At 42.7% G+C, this 18,734-nt stretch overlaps 2 protein-coding genes across 2 annotated transcripts; both read right to left on the minus strand.

The window, feature by feature from the left end:
* Nucleotides 1-1,024: 1,024 nt before the first annotated feature.
* LOC134628788 (SLAM family member 7-like) lies at nucleotides 1,025-5,496 on the minus strand. Its single transcript, XM_063475554.1, has 5 exons — nucleotides 5,193-5,496; nucleotides 2,561-2,854; nucleotides 2,359-2,484; nucleotides 1,693-1,742; nucleotides 1,025-1,446 (listed from the first exon to the last, which is right to left on the minus strand). Exons 1-5 carry the CDS (start codon nucleotides 5,494-5,496, stop codon nucleotides 1,363-1,365), a joined length of 858 nt encoding a protein of 285 aa, XP_063331624.1. The 3' UTR covers nucleotides 1,025-1,362.
* A 790-nt stretch (nucleotides 5,497-6,286) lies between these two features.
* On the minus strand, nucleotides 6,287-10,755 carry LOC134629845 (uncharacterized). The gene is made up of 5 exons (XM_063477354.1): nucleotides 10,455-10,755; nucleotides 7,818-8,111; nucleotides 7,619-7,741; nucleotides 6,953-7,002; nucleotides 6,287-6,706 (listed from the first exon to the last, which is right to left on the minus strand). The coding sequence occupies exons 1-5, from the start codon at nucleotides 10,753-10,755 to the stop codon at nucleotides 6,623-6,625; spliced, it is 852 nt and encodes a 283-aa protein (XP_063333424.1). The 3' UTR covers nucleotides 6,287-6,622.
* Between the last annotated feature and the right edge of the window lie 7,979 nt (nucleotides 10,756-18,734).

An 18,734-nucleotide genomic window follows, 5' to 3' on the forward strand; every position in this document is an offset into this window, starting at 1 on the left:
CTTGGCTGGTTCTGTGGAGAACAGCTGGTTTATTCTCCTGCCTTCTATCTCTCTGGTGTACCTCTTCAAGCAGCTGGCCAAGCCTGTGAGTCTTTGCTTTGCTCAGGTATGGACTGCTTGCTGTACTTCTTAGGTATTTCTTCATTGCACCTTTCGTGCAGCTCCAATAGTTGGCTAACCTCCCTCTGTGCTACCTTGATCTTGGCCTCTAGTCTCCTGCTCCTTGTGGCTGTTCAGCTTGTAGCCCTGATCACTGCTGCCGTAGTGTAGATCAGCTGGCTAGTCTCGGTAACGGTGGCGGTAGGTATCGTCCATAGTCCTGCATTCACATCATCTAGCAGACCTTCTGAGGGTACTTCACATAGCCTTGGTAACCGGCTACGGAGGATCCAGGTTTCAAGCTTGGCCATTTCAGGTCAGTTCCTCTCCCACTCAATTCTTCCATCGCACTTGGGGCTTGGTACCCAATCTCAGCTGGGGGTGATGATATCTCCCCCCTGACCTGGCGTCCTGGCTCCCCCTTGCCGTAGCATGTGTCTTGTACCTTGTCAGTCTCTAGCAGTGAGAGGAGTCGCTTCTGTCAAATGTTGGAACACTGAGCTACTTGTTGTTTCATTGTTAGTGTGGATGTTGGGTATGGAAGAGTCCACAGGTCCCTCATCCTATTCATGTAACCCTTCCGCTGCATAGTTGCATTCCAACAACGCGCTGTTGTCGTCTGTTGCCCACTGATGCTTCTTGTTCCAGTAGCTCACTTCTCATAGCATACAGCGTCTGTCTGTCTTTGAAACCATCATTTTAATGAACTGACACTTAATATGATATGTGGTACAGCTGGGTCGTAGGTACAGACTACTGCTTTTTATATAATAATAATAATATTAACAATACATTTAATTGTTGGTGCCTTCCACAATACTGAGGGTGGCATTTTTATTACAGTGTTCAATTTTACAAAAAAGTGTGTGTGTGAACATCTCTGTGACACAGTTTGACTGTTGGTCAGTAAATATCAATAAATGGATTTTAAGAAAAATTCTCAGTCTGAGCATCTGTGATTCTCATATTTAATATCTGACGTACCTGTTAATAGAACAGTTTCAAGGATGGAATCTGCTCGTCAGAGGAATGGTCCTAACAATGTTAGAACTTGAAAGTGGAAAGAAAAAGAGTTGTCATGAGAGTTCACTGTGACGTTCCAAAGAAATTACATCATCTCACAACAATTAGACTTTTCTAGAAAAAAGTGGAGGAGACACAAATCCCTGGAAGGTGGCGTCTGTTCACTCTGGTCACTCCTTGTAAATTAGGGAGCAGCTGAAAGCAGCTTCAGGTCTCAGATGTTATCAGCAGAGTCTGTCATCATGTGACGAGCACCAGTTTATAAGACACCGCTGTCAGACTGGAGTCATCACTGGTTCCTGATACAGCCGCTAAAATCCCACCCTGGAGAAGGAAAAACACGGGAATAAGCAACGCAGTGAAACATGGAAGTGGGAGACAGCTTCTTCTCCTGGTGGAGAGCAGCCAGAGGGAGAAGGTGATCTGTGTGGAAGTTCATGTTCCAGCAGAAGAACTGTGACTCCAACACACTCCTGACTTTAGTGTGTTTGTCGTGTGTCTGCATGTAGTCAGCTTCCACTGAGCTGCATGAACATGAACTCTGAGCTGACGGTGTGAGCAGGTACCCACCTGTCTGCTGTCACCTGTGTCAGTATAAAGGACCACTTCATCCACAGGAGCTGTGGAAACACAAAGTTCATGGAAGCTTCAGGTTAGACATGTGACACCTACTCTGTCCACGTCTTCATCATACTCTGCAGTGTCAGGAGTAACTAGTTACTACTGTAATCAGTTCCAGTTGGTGAATGTGTGGAGCTGAGTACATGTAGAAAACAGCTTTGTGTGTCTCTTGTTTCAGCTGTTTAAAGACAGCCGGCTCATCACAGCTGTATCAGCTGGAACACATGTGACAGGAAATGACCTCCAAGCAGCAGACAGGTGACACTCACCTGGCAGCACATTCACACTTTCAGCTTCAAATGATTTTTGGCTCATTTGTTGCGTCTGTCAGAACCAGGTGGACCTGAGCTTCAAACCTGAAACTTGCCTCAGAGTCGGTCCAGTGAAAATACTCGGATTACTTCTTACATTTGTAGTAACTAGTAATCTGTCAGGTCTTGGTGTTCTACAGCGGTCTGCTCACAGCTGTTTCTGTGCTGTAGCACCGCTTTGGTTTGGTGGTTTGGTCATGGGGGGTTTGTTGCTGCACTTCCTCCATAAACATGTTTTACACTTTGATCTTCACGTCTCAGAACAAGATTACAAATATGAAAAGAAATATTCAAGAACACAAACCCCTGCCTGCAGCTTGTAGGAGTTTAAACTTGTCTTGGACAGGATGCTTCCTCTTCATGATGAGGATGATGATGATGATGATGAGGGTAGCACTCAGGACACAGAAGATTATAATGAGGATGTTATCTGTCAAACAGGAAATCAAATGTCAGCAAACACAGTGAACAACATGTTTAAAAATGACAGTTAGAAATAATCTCACAGTTTCTTGGTTCAGTCGAGCTGTTGGTGTCGTTGTTGTTGGTGTCTCCACAGGTCGTCTTCACATGGACAGGAAGAGTTTTCTCCTCTGCAGGGTTTGCAGCCACACATCTGTAAGAGGAGCTGAAGTCCTGTTTGTGCACAGTGAGAGGCAGAGAGAGCGCAGAGCTGCTCTGGTTCAGTATCTGCTCGTCTTTAAACCACAGCAGTGTGGTCTCTCTGTCCACCAAACACAGTAAGGAGCAGCTCTCAGAGCTCACACTCACTTTCTTCACTGCAGGAGTCGGTACAGAGTCTGGGAACGAAAGTTGATGGAGAATAAAAGTTAACATCAGAAAAATGTTTTTAACTTTCTGCTTTTTGTTAGTGAACATCATCAGGACAGCAGAGCTCTGGTTATTGCTGCTTTAATGCAGTCAGTGAACATTAATATGAAACTGCTCATCCCAACTGTCTGAAAACAAACCACAGGAGAGACAGCAGACTGCCAAACCACCATCATATACATTTGAATCTCATTATAAAGGTTTATGAGGGATTTCTCAGGTTTCCTGTCAAACTGTCAAAGCTACTATCACTATCAGTAGAAGGTGCTGAAGAGGACACAGAAGGAACAAACGCTCTGATTCAAATCCTCATGAAAGGAAAGGAAGAAAACAACACAAAGACGGGACATTATTCTGTGTGTGGGTGCGTTCCCATAACTACATGACTGTCATTGGTTTCTATGACACAGACCAAGGTTATTATCTTTAACGAAAACTAATGAAATAACGAAAACTAGAAGTGAAAAAACATTTTCGTTTACGGAAATAAAAATAAAAACGAGACTTTACGAAAAAAGTAAAACTAACTAAAACTGTAATGAGTGTTCACAAACTAACTAAAATTAACTGAATTTATAGCAAAAATGTGTTTAGTTCTCGTTGATGTGTGCGTGTCATACAATAGTCAAGGGTGAAAAAGAAGTTTAGTTTCCAGGTTTTTTTCTTGCTGTGTCTCATTATGCCAGCAGGTGGCAGTACGTTAGTCGAGTCGTCTGCTGCTCCGTCCACTCGCAGAATCATGTCAGGAAAAGTCGGGAGAAAGCGCCAGCTTCCAATTTGGGATTACTTTGAATATGACTGTGTTTTGTATAAAGTAAGTGTCTTGTAGTGGAAAGAGACAAATTATGAGGGACATTTCTAAAGAGAAAAAAATCCCACAAACCTTAAAGTGCACTTGAAAAGCTCACACAAGAAGGCTAAGCTAGCTTACCTTGAGAAGGTAAGGGAGCACACTCAACCCTCATCCCCAGAAACAGAAGCTAACACCAGGCAAGGCAGCGTGATGCATCCCGAGACAACAGGACTGGGATATCTACACAACTGTGTGAGTCTTCAAAAAGTTTATCAATTCACTTGAACCAAAATTACGAACACCCGGTGCTGCAAGAGTTAATAGTCTCACTGGGGCCAAGATATACATTTTATAGTTGCCTGGTATCAATGGTTGTTCATCTGCCCTAATTTATTTATTTAAAGAACCCATAGGTGGGAATGTGAGTTGTCTGTCTCTGCGTGTTAGCCCTGCGACAGACAGGCGACCTGTCCAGGGTGCAGGGTATGCTAGCTGGAATAGCAACATACCCAAGGATAAGCAGAAGAGCAGGACTGATATGATGAAACTGGGATTTTGTTACACTTAATTATTGCAAACACAACTAAAACTATAACTGAAACTAATCAAAACTAAACTGAAACTAAGGATTTTCAAAAGAATAAAAACTAAACTAGCAAACAATTGGTAAAAACTAATTAAAACTGATATAAAATTGAAAATCTGAAGTCAAAACTAAATAAAAACAAAAACTAATGAAAATTGCAAAACTATTAAAACCCTGACACAGACAGCAGCTTTGTAGTCAGACACAAACATTACAGCAGAGTGTGTTGCTTCATGAGTGGAAACCACAGCTTGTGTTTTGTAATGTGTTCCTCTCACAGCAGCAGCCACAGGAAGTCACCATCAACAACAAACCCATCAAAATAAAAGTGTCTGTTCTGCTTGTTAGGCTGTGTAACACTGTAGGCCATACAAGACTGACAGGTGGCAGCTGGGCTGTTCAAATATACATGTTTCACTGTAAGAAGTAACTGTTAATGCTTCATAAAGAAGTGAAATACCTTAGAAACTCACAGGGTGCTGTGCTGAGCTGTGATTGGTCCATAGTTAGGCACTAGTGGGAACATGGCCAATGAGACTTTGTGTTACTTCTCTGTGGATTAACGTGACCATGAAATGGGAAACATGTTCAAGTAAACAGGAAGTTTTGTGTTTTGGTAAAAAAAAAGCTGTTAAATAAAAACGTGTTAATTTCAGTTGTTCTGCAGGATTTTCTAAGAACAGTGTTTAAACTTTCTGCTTTGTCCTGTTCTTTCATTCACTTTGTACAGATCAGTAATGTTGGTGAAAACACTGAAGTCAAAGCTGATTCTTCCTTTCACACCAGACATTTGTGGGATTATAAGAACAAAAAGCTGTTTTTATTCTGAAGGGATGATGTGACCAAACTAATGAGGAACATACAGACTGAGGTCACATATGAAGCTGTTACACAAAAATATACATACCAGAATAAATATCAGACTTACCGTACACTGTGAGCTTATATGATGATTTCCTGTTTCCTTTTCCTGTTTTAGAGTCAATGACATAAATCCCTGAGTCGTTCCTCTGCAGCTCTGTGAGTGTAAAGAGTCCAGAGTTTCTGTCCCACTGAAGTCTGTGCTTGTAAATGTCCTCTGATATGTCAAATATCCTGCTTTTCACATCAGCAATAGTCGTTCCTTCATATGACAGAAATGCTTTCTCCTGCACAGAGTCAGGTAGAGTGATGTTTCCTCCCACAGCGCCCGTCAGCTTCTTCTTCACTTCCTCAGAAGCAGAAAATCTCATCACTGTAAAATATGAAGAGATCCAACAGTCAGTGAGAACTTTAATGAAAGTGATCAGAGATCTTACAAAGAGCCACAGAAAGTAAGTGAGGATTAAATCCAGGCAACATGAAGCACGAGGAGGGTGAGGCTGATACATGTGAGCTGCATCAGTGACAGGAGGAACTCAGCCTCACACATTTTTATTCTTGGGGCTTGGTACCCAATCTCAGCTGGGGGTGATGATATCTCCCCCCTGACCTGGCGTCCTGGCTCCCCCTTGCCGTAGCATGTGTCTTGTACCTTGTCAGTCTCTAGCAGTGAGAGGAGTCGCTTCTGTCAAATGTTGGAACACTGAGCTACTTGTTGTTTCATTGTTAGTGTGGATGTTGGGTATGGAAGAGTCCACAGGTCCCTCATCCTATTCATGTAACCCTTCCGCTGCATAGTTGCATTCCAACAACGCGCTGTTGTCGTCTGTTGCCCACTGATGCTTCTTGTTCCAGTAGCTCACTTCTCATAGCATACAGCGTCTGTCTGTCTTTGAAACCATCATTTTAATGAACTGACACTTAATATGATATGTGGTACAGCTGGGTCGTAGGTACAGACTACTGCTTTTTATATAATAATAATAATATTAACAATACATTTAATTGTTGGTGCCTTCCACAATACTGAGGGTGGCATTTTTATTACAGTGTTCAATTTTACAAAAAAGTGTGTGTGTGAACATCTCTGTGACACAGTTTGACTGTTGGTCAGTAAATATCAATAAATGGATTTTAAGAAAAATTCTCAGTCTGAGCATCTGTGATTCCCATATTTAATATCTGACGTACCTGTTAATAGAACAGTTTCAAGGATGGAGTCTGAAATTTGCACTTTTTACCATGAATCTGCTCGTCAGAGGAATGGTCCTAACAATGTTAGAACTTGAAAGTGGAAAGAAAAAGAGTTGTCATGAGAGTTCACTGTGACGTTCCAAAGAAATTACATCATCTCACAACAATTAGACTTTTCTAGAAAAAAGTGGAGGAGACACAAATCCCTGGAAGGTGGCGTCTGTTCACTCTGGTCACTCCTTGTAAATTAGGGAGCAGCTGAAAGCAGCTTCAGGTCTCAGATGTTATCAGCAGAGTCTGTCATCATGTGACGAGCACCAGTTTATAAGACACCGCTGTCAGACTGGAGTCATCACTGGTTCCTGATACAGCCGCTAAAATCCCACCCTGGAGAAGGAAAAACACGGGAATAAGCAACGCAGTGAAACATGGAAGTGGGAGACAGCTTCTTCTCCTGGTGGAGAGCAGCCCGAGGGAGAAGGTGATCTGTGTGGAAGTTCATGTTCCAGCAGAAGAACTGTGACTCCAACACACTCCTGACTTTAGTGTGTTTGTCGTGTGTCTGCATGTAGTCAGCTTCCACTGAGCTGCATGAACATGAACTCTGAGCTGACGGTGTGAGCAGGTACCCACCTGTCTGCTGTCACCTGTGTCAGTATAAAGGACCACTTCATCCACAGGAGCTGTGGAAACACAAAGTTCATGGAAGCTTCAGGTTAGACATGTGACACCTACTCTGTCCACGTCTTCATCATACTCTGCAGTGTCAGGAGTAACTAGTTACTACTGTAATCAGTTACAGTTGGTGAGTGTGTGGAGCTGAGTACATGTAGAAAACAGCTTTGTGTGTCTCTTGTTTCAGCTGTTTAAAGACAGCCGGCTCATCACAGCTGTATCAGCTGGAACACATGTGACAGGAAATGACCTCCAAGCAGCAGACAGGTGACACTCACCTGGCAGCACATTCACACTTTCAGCTTCAAATGATTTTTGGCTCATTTGTTGCGTCTGTCAGAACCAGGTGGACCTGAGCTTCAAACCTGAAACTTTCCTCAGAGTCGGTCCAGTGAAAATACTCGGATTACTTCTTACATTTGTAGTAACTAGTAATCTGTCAGGTCTTGGTGTTCTACAGCGGTCTGCTCACAGCTGTTTCTGTGCTGTAGCACCGCTTTGGTTTGGTGGTTTGGTCATGGGGGGTTTGTTGCTGCACTTCCTCCATAAACATGTTTTACACTTTGATCTTCACGTCTCAGAACAAGATTACAAATATGAAAAGAAATATTCAAGAACACAAACCCCTGCCTGCAGCTTGTAGGAGTTTAAACTTGTCTTGGACAGGATGCTTCCTCTTCATGATGAGGATGATGATGATGATGAGGGTAGCACTCAGGACACAGAAGATTATAATGAGGATGTTATCTGTCAAACAGGAAATCAAATGTCAGCAAACACAGTGAACAACATGTTTAAAAATGACAGTTAGAAATAATCTCACAGTTTCTTGGTTCAGTCGAGCTGTTGGTGTCGTTGTTGTTGGTGTGTCCACAGGTCGTCTTCACATGGACAGGAAGAGTTTTCTCCTCTGCAGGGTTTGCAGCCACACATCTGTAAGAGGAGCTGAAGTCCTGTTTGTGCACAGTGAGAGGCAGAGAGAGCGCAGAGCTGCTCTGGTTCAGTATCTGCTCGTCTTTAAACCACAGCAGTGTGGTCTCTCTGTCCACCAAACACAGTAAGGAGCAGCTCTCAGAGCTCACACTCACTTTCTTCACTGCAGGAGTCGGTACAGAGTCTGGGAACGAAAGTTGATGGAGAATAAAAGTTAACATCAGAAAAATGTTTTTAACTTTCTGCTTTTTGTTAGTGAACATCATCAGGACAGCAGAGCTCTGGTTATTGCTGCTTTAATGCAGTCAGTGAACATTAATATGAAACTGCTCATCCCAACTGTCTGAAAACAAACCACAGGAGAGACAGCAGACTGCCAAACCACCATCATATACATTTGAATCTCATTATAAAGGTTTATGAGGGATTTCTCAGGTTTCCTGTCAAACTGTCAAAGCTACTATCACTATCAGTAGAAGGTGCTGAAGAGGACACAGAAGGAACAAACGCTCTGATTCAAATCCTCATGAAAGGAAAGGAAGAAAACAACACAAAGACGGGACATTATTCTGTGTGTGGGTGCGTTCCCATAACTACATGACTGTCATTGGTTTCTATGACACAGACCAAGGTTATTATCTTTAACGAAAACTAATGAAATAACGAAAACTAGAAGTGAAAAAACATTTTCGTTTACGGAAATAAAAATAAAAACGAGACTTTACGAAAAAAGTAAAACTAACTAAAACTGTAATGAGTGTTCACAAACTAACTAAAATTAACTGAATTTATAGCAAAAATGTGTTTAGTTCTCGTTGATGTGTGCGTGTCATACAATAGTCAAGGGTGAAAAAGAAGTTTAGTTTCCAGGTTTTTTTCTTGCTGTGTCTCATTATGCCAGCAGGTGGCAGTACGTTAGTCGAGTCGTCTGCTGCTCCGTCCACTCGCAGAATCATGTCAGGAAAAGTCGGGAGAAAGCGCCAGCTTCCAATTTGGGATTACTTTGAATATGACTGTGTTTTGTATAAAGTAAGTGTCTTGTAGTGGAAAGAGACAAATTATGAGGGACATTTCTAAAGAGAAAAAAATCCCACAAACCTTAAAGTGCACTTGAAAAGCTCACACAAGAAGGCTAAGCTAGCTTACCTTGAGAAGGTAAGGGAGCACACTCAACCCTCATCCCCAGAAACAGAAGCTAACACCAGGCAAGGCAGCGTGATGCATCCCGAGACAACAGGACTGGGATATCTACACAACTGTGTGAGTCTTCAAAAAGTTTATCAATTCACTTGAACCAAAATTACGAACACCCGGTGCTGCAAGAGTTAATAGTCTCACTGGGGCCAAGATATACATTTTATAGTTGCCTGGTATCAATGGTTGTTCATCTGCCCTAATTTATTTATTTAAAGAACCCATAGGTGGGAATGTGAGTTGTCTGTCTCTGCGTGTTAGCCCTGCGACAGACAGGCGACCTGTCCAGGGTGCAGGGTATGCTAGCTGGAATAGCAACATACCCAAGGATAAGCAGAAGAGCAGGACTGATATGATGAAACTGGGATTTTGTTACACTTAATTATTGCAAACACAACTAAAACTATAACTGAAACTAATCAAAACTAAACTGAAACTAAGGATTTTCAAAAGAATAAAAACTAAACTAGCAAACAATTGGTAAAAACTAATTAAAACTGATATAAAATTGAAAATCTGAAGTCAAAACTAAATAAAAACAAAAACTAATGAAAATTGCAAAACTATTAAAACCCTGACACAGACAGCAGCTTTGTAGTCAGACACAAACATTACAGCAGAGTGTGTTGCTTCATGAGTGGAAACCACAGCTTGTGTTTTGTAATGTGTTCCTCTCACAGCAGCAGCCACAGGAAGTCACCATCAACAACAAACCCATCAAAATAAAAGTGTCTGTTCTGCTTGTTAGGCTGTGTAACACTGTAGGCCATACAAGACTGACAGGTGGCAGCTGGGCTGTTCAAATATACATGTTTCACTGTAAGAAGTAACTGTTAATGCTTCATAAAGAAGTGAAATACCTTAGAAACTCACAGGGTGCTGTGCTGAGCTGTGATTGGTCCATAGTTAGGCACTAGTGGGAACATGGCCAATGAGACTTTGTGTTACTTCTCTGTGGATTAACGTGACCATGAAATGGGAAACATGTTCAAGTAAACAGGAAGTTTTGTGTTTTGGTAAAAAAAAAGCTGTTAAATAAAAACGTGTTAATTTCAGTTGTTCTGCAGGATTTTCTAAGAACAGTGTTTAAACTTTCTGCTTTGTCCTGTTCTTTCATTCACTTTGTACAGATCAGTAATGTTGGTGAAAACACTGAAGTCAAAGCTGATTCTTCCTTTCACACCAGACATTTGTGGGATTATAAGAACAAAAAGCTGTTTTTATTCTGAAGGGATGATGTGACCAAACTAATGAGGAACATACAGACTGAGGTCACATATGAAGCTGGGATGTTACACAAAAATATATATACCAGAATAAATATCAGACTTACCGTACACTGTGAGCTTATATGATGATGTGAAAACTTTTCCTTTTGTAGAGTCGATGTCATAAATCCCTGAGTCGTTCCTCTGCAGCTCTGTGAGTGTAAAGAGTCCAGAGTTTCTGTTCCACTGAAGTCTGTTCTTGTAAATTTCTTTTGGTATGTCAAATATCCTGCTTTTCACATCAGCAATAACCTTTCTTCCATATAACAGATATCCTGTCTCCAGCACAGAGTCAGGTAGAGTGATGTTTCCTCCCACAGTGCCCGTCAGCTTCTTCTTCACTTCCTCAGAAGCAGAAAATCTCATCACTGTAAAATATGAAGAGATCCAACAGTCAGTGAGAACTTTAATGAAAGTGATCAGAGATCTTACAAAGAGCCACAGAAAGTAAGTGAGGATTAAATCCAGGCAACATGAAGCACGAGGAGGGTGATGCTGATACATGTGAGCTGCATCAGTGACAGGAGGAACTCAGCCTCACACATTTTACACAAATCACAACAAGTTCTTACTTTTTGATCTGGTTGTGACAAACTAAACATTTATAGCTGCAAAAAGGTCGTTGGTGTCAAATAATGTTCAAATCTCATGAAGCCATATTTTATTCACAATAGAAGATAGAAAACATTTCACATGTTTAAACTGAGAGAGCTCATTTTTAATCTGATGGCAGCAACACGTCTGTAAACGTTGGACGGGCTCATGTTTCCTCTGCATCCACCTTTCAGCTCTGATGGAGCCTCTGCAGATGTGCAGATTGATGGACTTGTTTATTTCTGAGAAACTCGGCCTCTCTAAGACTCTTTGTACCCGATCATGTCACTGACCTGAGATCTGCTGCCATCAAACACAAAATGATCTCATGAAACAGTAAAATATCTCAGTTTAATGCAACAGAGATTCAACATGATTTTATTCAACTGCTCAGTTTTAAATAAAACTCAGAGTTTCAAATTAAAGCACAAAGAAAGAAAAAACTGTTTGAAAGGTTCGACGACTAAACGTGCAGTAAATTTCATATCTCAGGTTTATATATTTTTGTTACAGTACACTGTTATTTATTTGGATTATATGACTAATACACACACACACACACACACACACACATATATATGTATGTATATATATGTATATATATATATATATATATATATATATATATATATATATATATATATATATATATATATATATACATATATATACACACAGATTATACTATGAAACATGAAGGGACTCTATGAAGTCTAAAACTAGACAAGCATAGAAACCATGGCAACAATAATAAATAATGGCTGCCTTTAAGCTCAACTGAAGCTAAATAAGAATAACACATGAACTATGATCACAAATCTAACATTAGACGAATACAAAAATATACTCAGAGTCAGAGAGCCAGCCTGTGACACCAACTCTTTCTGAGTTAAGTTCAATAATTACTTCCTCCAAACCATCAACGTGTCTTTTAGACCCCATTCCTACAAAACTGCTCAAAGAAGTCCTGCCATTAATTAATGCTTCAATCTTAAATCTGATCAACCTATCTCTAATAATCAGCTATGTACCACAGGCCTTCAAGCTGGCTGTAGTTAAACCTTTACTTAAAAAGCATCTCTAGACCCAGCTGCTAATTACAGGCCAACCTCCAACCTTCCTTTCATATCATAATAATGTGATGTCTGTGAGATCATTATGATCACACTGTTCTTCAAACTTTGTCATAAAGCTGATTTCTGCTCTCGTTATGAAGCCTGGAAGGATCCAAAGACAAACTTTATCCTCCACATCTGGCAGAGCAAACATCTGCTGACAGATGTAGTGAAGCTAAAGCTGCTTCTGTTGGTCTGTCAGCTGTTTGTTCAATAAACACGTTTCTGACTGAACAGTTTGTTCACAGGTAAAAGCTGCATCGCTCTAAGAACGAGCCAAACACCTGTTTTTGTCACTGATACACAGAAGAATGAATTTTAGGACTCTGAACAACAACGAAGAAGTTCTAACTTACCTAAAAACATGAGAATAAAACTCATCTGAGGCATCGTGACTTCCTGTTACTGTGGAGGCTTTTTACATGAAGAAGCCAAAATAGCCTCTCTCTCTCTCTCTCTGTTTATCTTGCTCGCTCGCACTGCATGCTGGGAGTTTGGTGGGTGTGAGTGACAGTGTGTGAGTTTTTCATTAAATGCTTTTTCAGTTTTCTTCCTGTGTTTGTTGTGTGATCGTTTCAGAGCTGTCTGTGATTGTTAGTTTGTTGTGTTTTTGGCAGAGATGGCGTCCAGTGGGACGCCGTCCTTGAAGCATGGAGTCAGGGTGGAGCTGCAGCCGAGCACCACCCTCGAGCAGGTGCTGTTGGCTGTAGGAGAGCAGGTGGGACATGGAAACATTTCATACGCTTCATGGATGAATAAAGCGGTTGTTATTTTCTGAAAGAGCAGGGGTTTGTCAGCCAGCTTAGAGAGCGGATGTCTCGTTGGTATCTAGATGTAGCAGATATGTAGCTGCCTCATCCTTATGCACACACTTACTGTTGTAGTGCCACCACCTGCTCGTCTGGAAGAGGTGCAGCAGCTTCTGGTGAAGCTTGTCTGGTCTGGTCAGCATTGGCCTGTATCTTCCTGTTGACAGGGGGGGACAAGGACTAATGGACGTTTTATCCAGAACTGCAGCCAGTGGTCGACGCCTAGCAGGTGCTGAAGGTTGCATGAACTCCTGACTCCATACCTGGGATGTGACTTTTTGAGGAGCTGCTGTTTTTTAATGAGTTTTTCCCAAGTACTTTGTTTTCTTCTGCTACAATAAGGAGCAGGTTTGAGGAGGCTGGTATTATCAAACTGGATCATCTCAAAAGGATGTCAATGGGAACACTTGGTGGTGTCACATGAAGTCCTCCAGAGTGCTGGGGAGGACTGTGGAGGAGATTTGGTAATCCCTGTCGACATCACTGAGAGAGTTTGTTGGAAACTGTGTCCTAGCTGATCAATGTGCTGATGACAGCAAAGATGTTCTTCACTCTTTGATGGTCAGTCCTGCCTGAGGAGCAACCTGAGGGGAGTGGCCTACTTGTCTCCCCGGGAACAGCGGTGCTGAATAGTTTCAGCTCTTGTGGGAAGAAGCAGCTATATTATAGCTGTGCTAAGGTGCTGAACTTCCACTGGTTGAAATCAGGGAGTCAAAATGGACTGTTGTGCCTCAAAATTTACCCCTAAAGGCAGATGGGGGGTCCTGTATACGCCTCCTGTTGAAAAACGGATGGCTGACCTCCAGTGGAGGATTGTACATGGAGCAATAGCCACGAGCAGACACAGAGCCCACCTGGACCCAAGCACCGGGGAGGGATGTCCTTTCTGTTCACAAAGGGAGACGCTGGAGCACTTAGTGGTCTGTTGTCCACAGCTAGTGGGTTTATTTTCTTTCTTGCGGGAGTGGGTGGATTTCTCTGTATCTTTCTTTGTTATTGGCCCGAAGTATTCAATGAAGAAAAGATGGACTCTGGCTCTGATACATTTTCTGTTTGGTACGGCCAAGCTGGGTATATGGAGGACGAGGAAGAACCAGATGTTAGCTCAGGGTTGGACTGATGCTGTGCAGAGTTTAAAGGGATTGTTGGCATCCTGTCTGAGAGTAGAGCGTGCTTTTTAAACTATGTGGGGGATTGGACAATGAGCAGACTGTTTCAGCGCCACCTACAGGCTAAGACTTTAGGTACTTAAAGTATTAAAGTAAATATTACTGTAACAATCAGAACACAGTAACAGTCCTATTATCAGCTGTATTCTGACATACAGTTTAACATAGAAGCTCAAAGCAACAGGAAACATGAAAGTGTCTCTGTGTGCAGGAACATGTGGGCTGAACTCTGAGTGCAGAGTTACAGGACACAGCTACAGCTGAAGCTCTGATCCATCCAGTTACGACTTGTTCTGATGACATTTCATCCAAATCAGTGACACAACCATCACGACCACATCAGGACAAACTCAGACGTGCTTTAAAAAGTCTGTTTCTGTCAGTAAATCATGTTTCTGGGACTCAGTTGAAGATTCTTCTCCCAAAGTTTGGCTCTGAAACTGAAACAGATACAAACTGTATGCATCAACATACCTGTCCACACCTGTCAGCCACATCAATCCACACTGCCTGATGGGAGTTTTCCTACAGAATATTTACTGCTGCCACAGAGCCATGACACAGAGGTCAGAGGTCATAAAATAACTGAAAATGACTCAGTGACATCATGTTTTAGTACTTGTTGTCCCTAGAGTATTTAAAAGTAGAATGGGAGGCAGAGCCTTCAGTTTTCAGGCCCCTCTTCTGTGGAACCAGCTTCCAGTTTGGATTCAGGAGACAGACACTATCTCTACTTTTAAGATTCAAACTTTCCTTTTTGCTAAAGCATATAGTTAGGGCTGGACCAGGTGACTTTCGACCTTCCTTTGGTTATGTTGCCTTCTTTTCACTCCCCGTGTGTTTCTGTGCCAATACTGCATGTCATTAACGTTGCCTCGTCTCTGCTCTCCTCCTCTTTCTTCTCTTCCCCCCATCAGGTGTCAGCAGGTGGCCCCGCCCCTCCCTGAGCCTGCTTCTGTTGGAGGTCTCTGTCCACAACACAGCTACAAACAATACAAGCACTGTGCAAAACCTCCCAACACAAAATACTTTTACTCGTGTACAAGTACATGTAAGTACTGCAGGGAGTGTCTGATGCAGTCACAGTTATGTTGAACTCGTCCGGTCCTGATGATGCCGTCACAGATCATCACATTTCTCTCCCAGAAACATGCAGCACTGCCTGACACCTCGACACACAGAAGAAGCAGTACTGCTCTGAATACTGCTCTGAATACTGCTCTGAATGCTGCAGTGAATACTGCAATGAATACTACTGTAACTACTACAATAACTACTGCAATTAATTCACAGTAAGTACTGCTCTAAATGCTGCTGTAAGTGCAGCACAGTAGATTTGCTGCTGCAGCATGATGACCTGTTTTCTGCTGAGGAAACCACGTGTGCGTCCTGTTCTGTGAAAGCTCTACAGTGTGGTTCAGAAGAACGCTGAGACTGTCCACGGTCTCAGGTCAGTGAGGTCGACCACAGTCTGAGACGTGACAGCACAGCAGAGACGTCGTGAGCTCGGCAGCTCTCAGCTTTCATTTGTACAGAAACAACCACAGAAGCCTCTCACAGCTGTGTGTGTCTGAGCCTGTGAGAAGCTTCCAACACCACCTGAGACTTTTACTGATCACTGTCACATTAACAGGTTGAGTGTTAACATGCTGGCAGCACTCACAGACACATTCATGGAGGAATAACTGCAAACTCCTTCAGAATGAAAGCTGCTGTACTTGGAGGTGTTTGTGATATAAATGTCTGCAGATCTGAACTGTCAGCAGATGCTGCACAGCTCCTGCTCCTGTGTGAGCTCACACAACATCATTAGCATCATATTTACACTCGTGTCGAGCACGCAAGGGCCTGAAGGATGTGCCCACAGCTCCACTAACAGACAGAGAGCAGGATGAAAACTGTAAATGTGCAAACAGAAACGGGACCAAACCACAAAGAACAAAAATATGAGGAACTGTGTGAAGGAGGGACTGAGTCAGTGGGCAGGTGGCGCTGTGCTAGCTCTGAGTTCAGCACGTTATCTGGATTCACGTCAGAGATAAACGGTCACACGAAGCTGGTTATGAACTCGTTAAACTAACTCTGGTTTGACCTGCGAGTTTACACGACGGGAGAGCAGCAAAACAAACGTTTTAGTTCCAGTTTGAGTTTCATTTCAGGTCCTGACTGCAGGCAGATATTCAGGACGACCCTCACAGTGAAACCATCACTGAGCTCTGATTTATTCTCATGGTTTAAACTTCATCACTTTGTTTTCACACCTTTGTCCACAGTTCAAACATGTGAAGCTGAAGCCTGAGAGAGCTCATCACTGCACTCACAGGCGCCCCCCTGTGTTCACTGCAGAGTCCTGCAGAGGACGTAAACAGAAACTCATCATTACATTAATATTTAAAAACATTCACACTTTTAAATTATTCAGCATTTTTAAATTAAAGCTGAGACTGTGTCATCTTTCTGAACTCTGCTGCTAATAAAGAAAACTTTATACGACCATATAATTATTCCTGGAGTATTATACTTTACTCTGATTACTCTCTGACTCATGTGATGCTCGTACAGACCCAGCCTGCAGCTTTCAGCCTGTTTCAGCCATAAATATCGTGACTTTGTGGAAAAGAAGATTGAGCTGAGTTCAGTCTGATGTGCACAGCACGAGTTCCCCACAGCAGCCACAGAACTGTTTCATATATGAAGTTACAGATGCTCCAACATTCAGTTTCTCTTTGCTAAGAATCAACAACTGAAGCTGAACTGTGACCTCAGTGAGGTTCAAAGGACACGTTCAGTCCTCCTTTAGTGACCTCTGACCTCCACTCTGAGAAAAATGAACTGTCGCATCTAAAATTTATTTTTAATTATTATTATTTTTATCTTTGGCACATGAACATTTGATTTTACACTGAAACACAGAAAGACTGCAGCCTGCTGCCTGCTGCCTCTGAGCTCCTCTGTGAGGCCTCAGGAATCACAGACTCTGATGCTTTGATTAATTATCCTGAACAAACCTCTAAATATAAAAAACGAAAATAAATCTTATCATTTAATGTTAATAAACTCTTTAATATTCATAAGAAACAGTCAAACCCTCAGTCAATGATGTGTTTGAGAAAATGTTAAAGGGTTGAAAGCAGGTTTGATGTAAATGATCACATGTTTCACAGCTGCTGACATGTTTGCGTAATCATAACCAGCTTCATCGTGTTCTGTGGCTTCACAACACATTTCAACATCATCTGCATGTTGAAATGTGTCTGCTGGAGTCTGTGAGTCAGGCCTGTGCTTCACTTACAGACCACATTTAATCCAGCTGTGACACAACTGCTCATTTCTTCACATCACCTCCAAACAGACCTCACAGAGTCATCACACAACTACTAAGTCAGGAAGATGATCATAAGTTTTAAATAATAAAAATGTAATAATGAAGTAAATTAAGAACAAATTTGTGAACACTTTCTGCATCAGTTGCACTTCTCTCAGTGGACACAAGGGGGCGCCCTGTGAGTTCATAGAGCAGGGGTGTCAGGGTCCTGGGTCTGAGCGACGCAGGATCCCTGAGCAGTTATGGACTTGTTATATTATATGTGTTTTTGGTGTTGCTGCCCCTCTTCTCCATGCTTGTAGATATGAGTGTGTGTGGGTGTGTGTATGGATGCAGGTGTGTCTGAACACTTGTTTACAGGCGCCTTCAGGCCTGGTGGGTGTGGCCCTGGTAGGGGACTGGCCACACACGAAGCCACACACCTGCTGCTGATCAGGGCTCGTCGGGGGAGCTACTTAGGAGAGTCTTGGAGCTCCCACCGACGCGGGATCATTGAGTTAGACTCCCAAGTCAGTGTGTTAGTCCAGGAAGTACTGATCGTGTTTGCCCGCAGGGGTCAGTGTCTAACGGCTGCTTCCATTGTTTTCCCCCAGGAGGAGCGTGGAGAGGAAGGACAGCACGCACAGGGTGTGCAGAGCCACGACAGCGGGGAGCATGAACACGAACGCCACTGGAAGACACACACGGGAGTCTTGGGGAGCACGGGGATTAATTGTGCATCGATGTTTACCACACTGTAAATAAACGCACTGCTTATACACAGAGCACCGCACCTGGGTCCTCCTTCCCTACACCCCCACGGTTTGCCCTGCCAAACCGTGACAAGGGGTGGGAACTCCAGGCCTCGAGGGCTGGTGTCCTGCAGGTTTAGAGGTGTCCTTGATCCAACACAGCTGATTTAAATGGCTAAATGACCTCCTCAACATGTCGTGAAGTTCTCCAGAGGCCTGGTAATGAGCTACTCAGGTGTGCTGACCCAGGGTGAGATCTGCAGGACACCGACCCTCGAGGCCTGGAGGTCCCACCCCGTCATAGAGGCAGTGATGAGGAGTTTGAACTGTGGACAAAGGTGTGAAATTAAAGGTGTGAATTAAAACCACTGAAATAAATCAGTTTGGTGATGATGATTATCTATCAACTCATGTACTGATTCAGACTTACTCACTTCCTCATTTTTTATATTTCCCAGCCTCTGGAATCTCCCTTCACCTGCCTGACTCACCTGTCTGCATTTCATCCTGCTCTAACAGCTGCTGTCAGTTTATAAGATAAGATAAACCTCCATCAGTCCCACAAGTGGGAAACGTGCTTGGTCAGTGGACAGTACAAAGTT

The sequence above is a fragment of the Pelmatolapia mariae genome, linkage group LG6, assembly GCF_036321145.2.
Source record: "Pelmatolapia mariae isolate MD_Pm_ZW linkage group LG6, Pm_UMD_F_2, whole genome shotgun sequence".
NCBI lineage: Eukaryota > Metazoa > Chordata > Actinopteri > Cichliformes > Cichlidae > Pelmatolapia > Pelmatolapia mariae.

Bases quoted from the DNA above. Each gene is read 5' to 3' on its own strand.
- LOC134628788 (XM_063475554.1), bottom strand. From the start codon at position 5,496: ATGAGATTTTCTGCTTCTGAGGAAGTGAAGAAGAAGCTGACGGGCGCT. The intron at 2,855-5,192 runs GTAAGTCTGATA...TTTCGTTCCCAG, and splicing joins ATATAAGCTCACAGTGTACG to ACTCTGTACCGACTCCTGCA. The intron at 1,447-1,692 runs GTGGGTACCTGC...TTCCTTCTCCAG, and splicing joins ACACAGGTGACAGCAGACAG to GGTGGGATTTTAGCGGCTGT.
- LOC134629845 (XM_063477354.1), bottom strand. From the start codon at position 10,755: ATGAGATTTTCTGCTTCTGAGGAAGTGAAGAAGAAGCTGACGGGCACT. The intron at 8,112-10,454 runs GTAAGTCTGATA...TTTCGTTCCCAG, and splicing joins ATATAAGCTCACAGTGTACG to ACTCTGTACCGACTCCTGCA. The intron at 7,003-7,618 runs GTTTGTGTTCTT...GTGTTTCCACAG, and splicing joins CCTACAAGCTGCAGGCAGGG to CTCCTGTGGATGAAGTGGTC.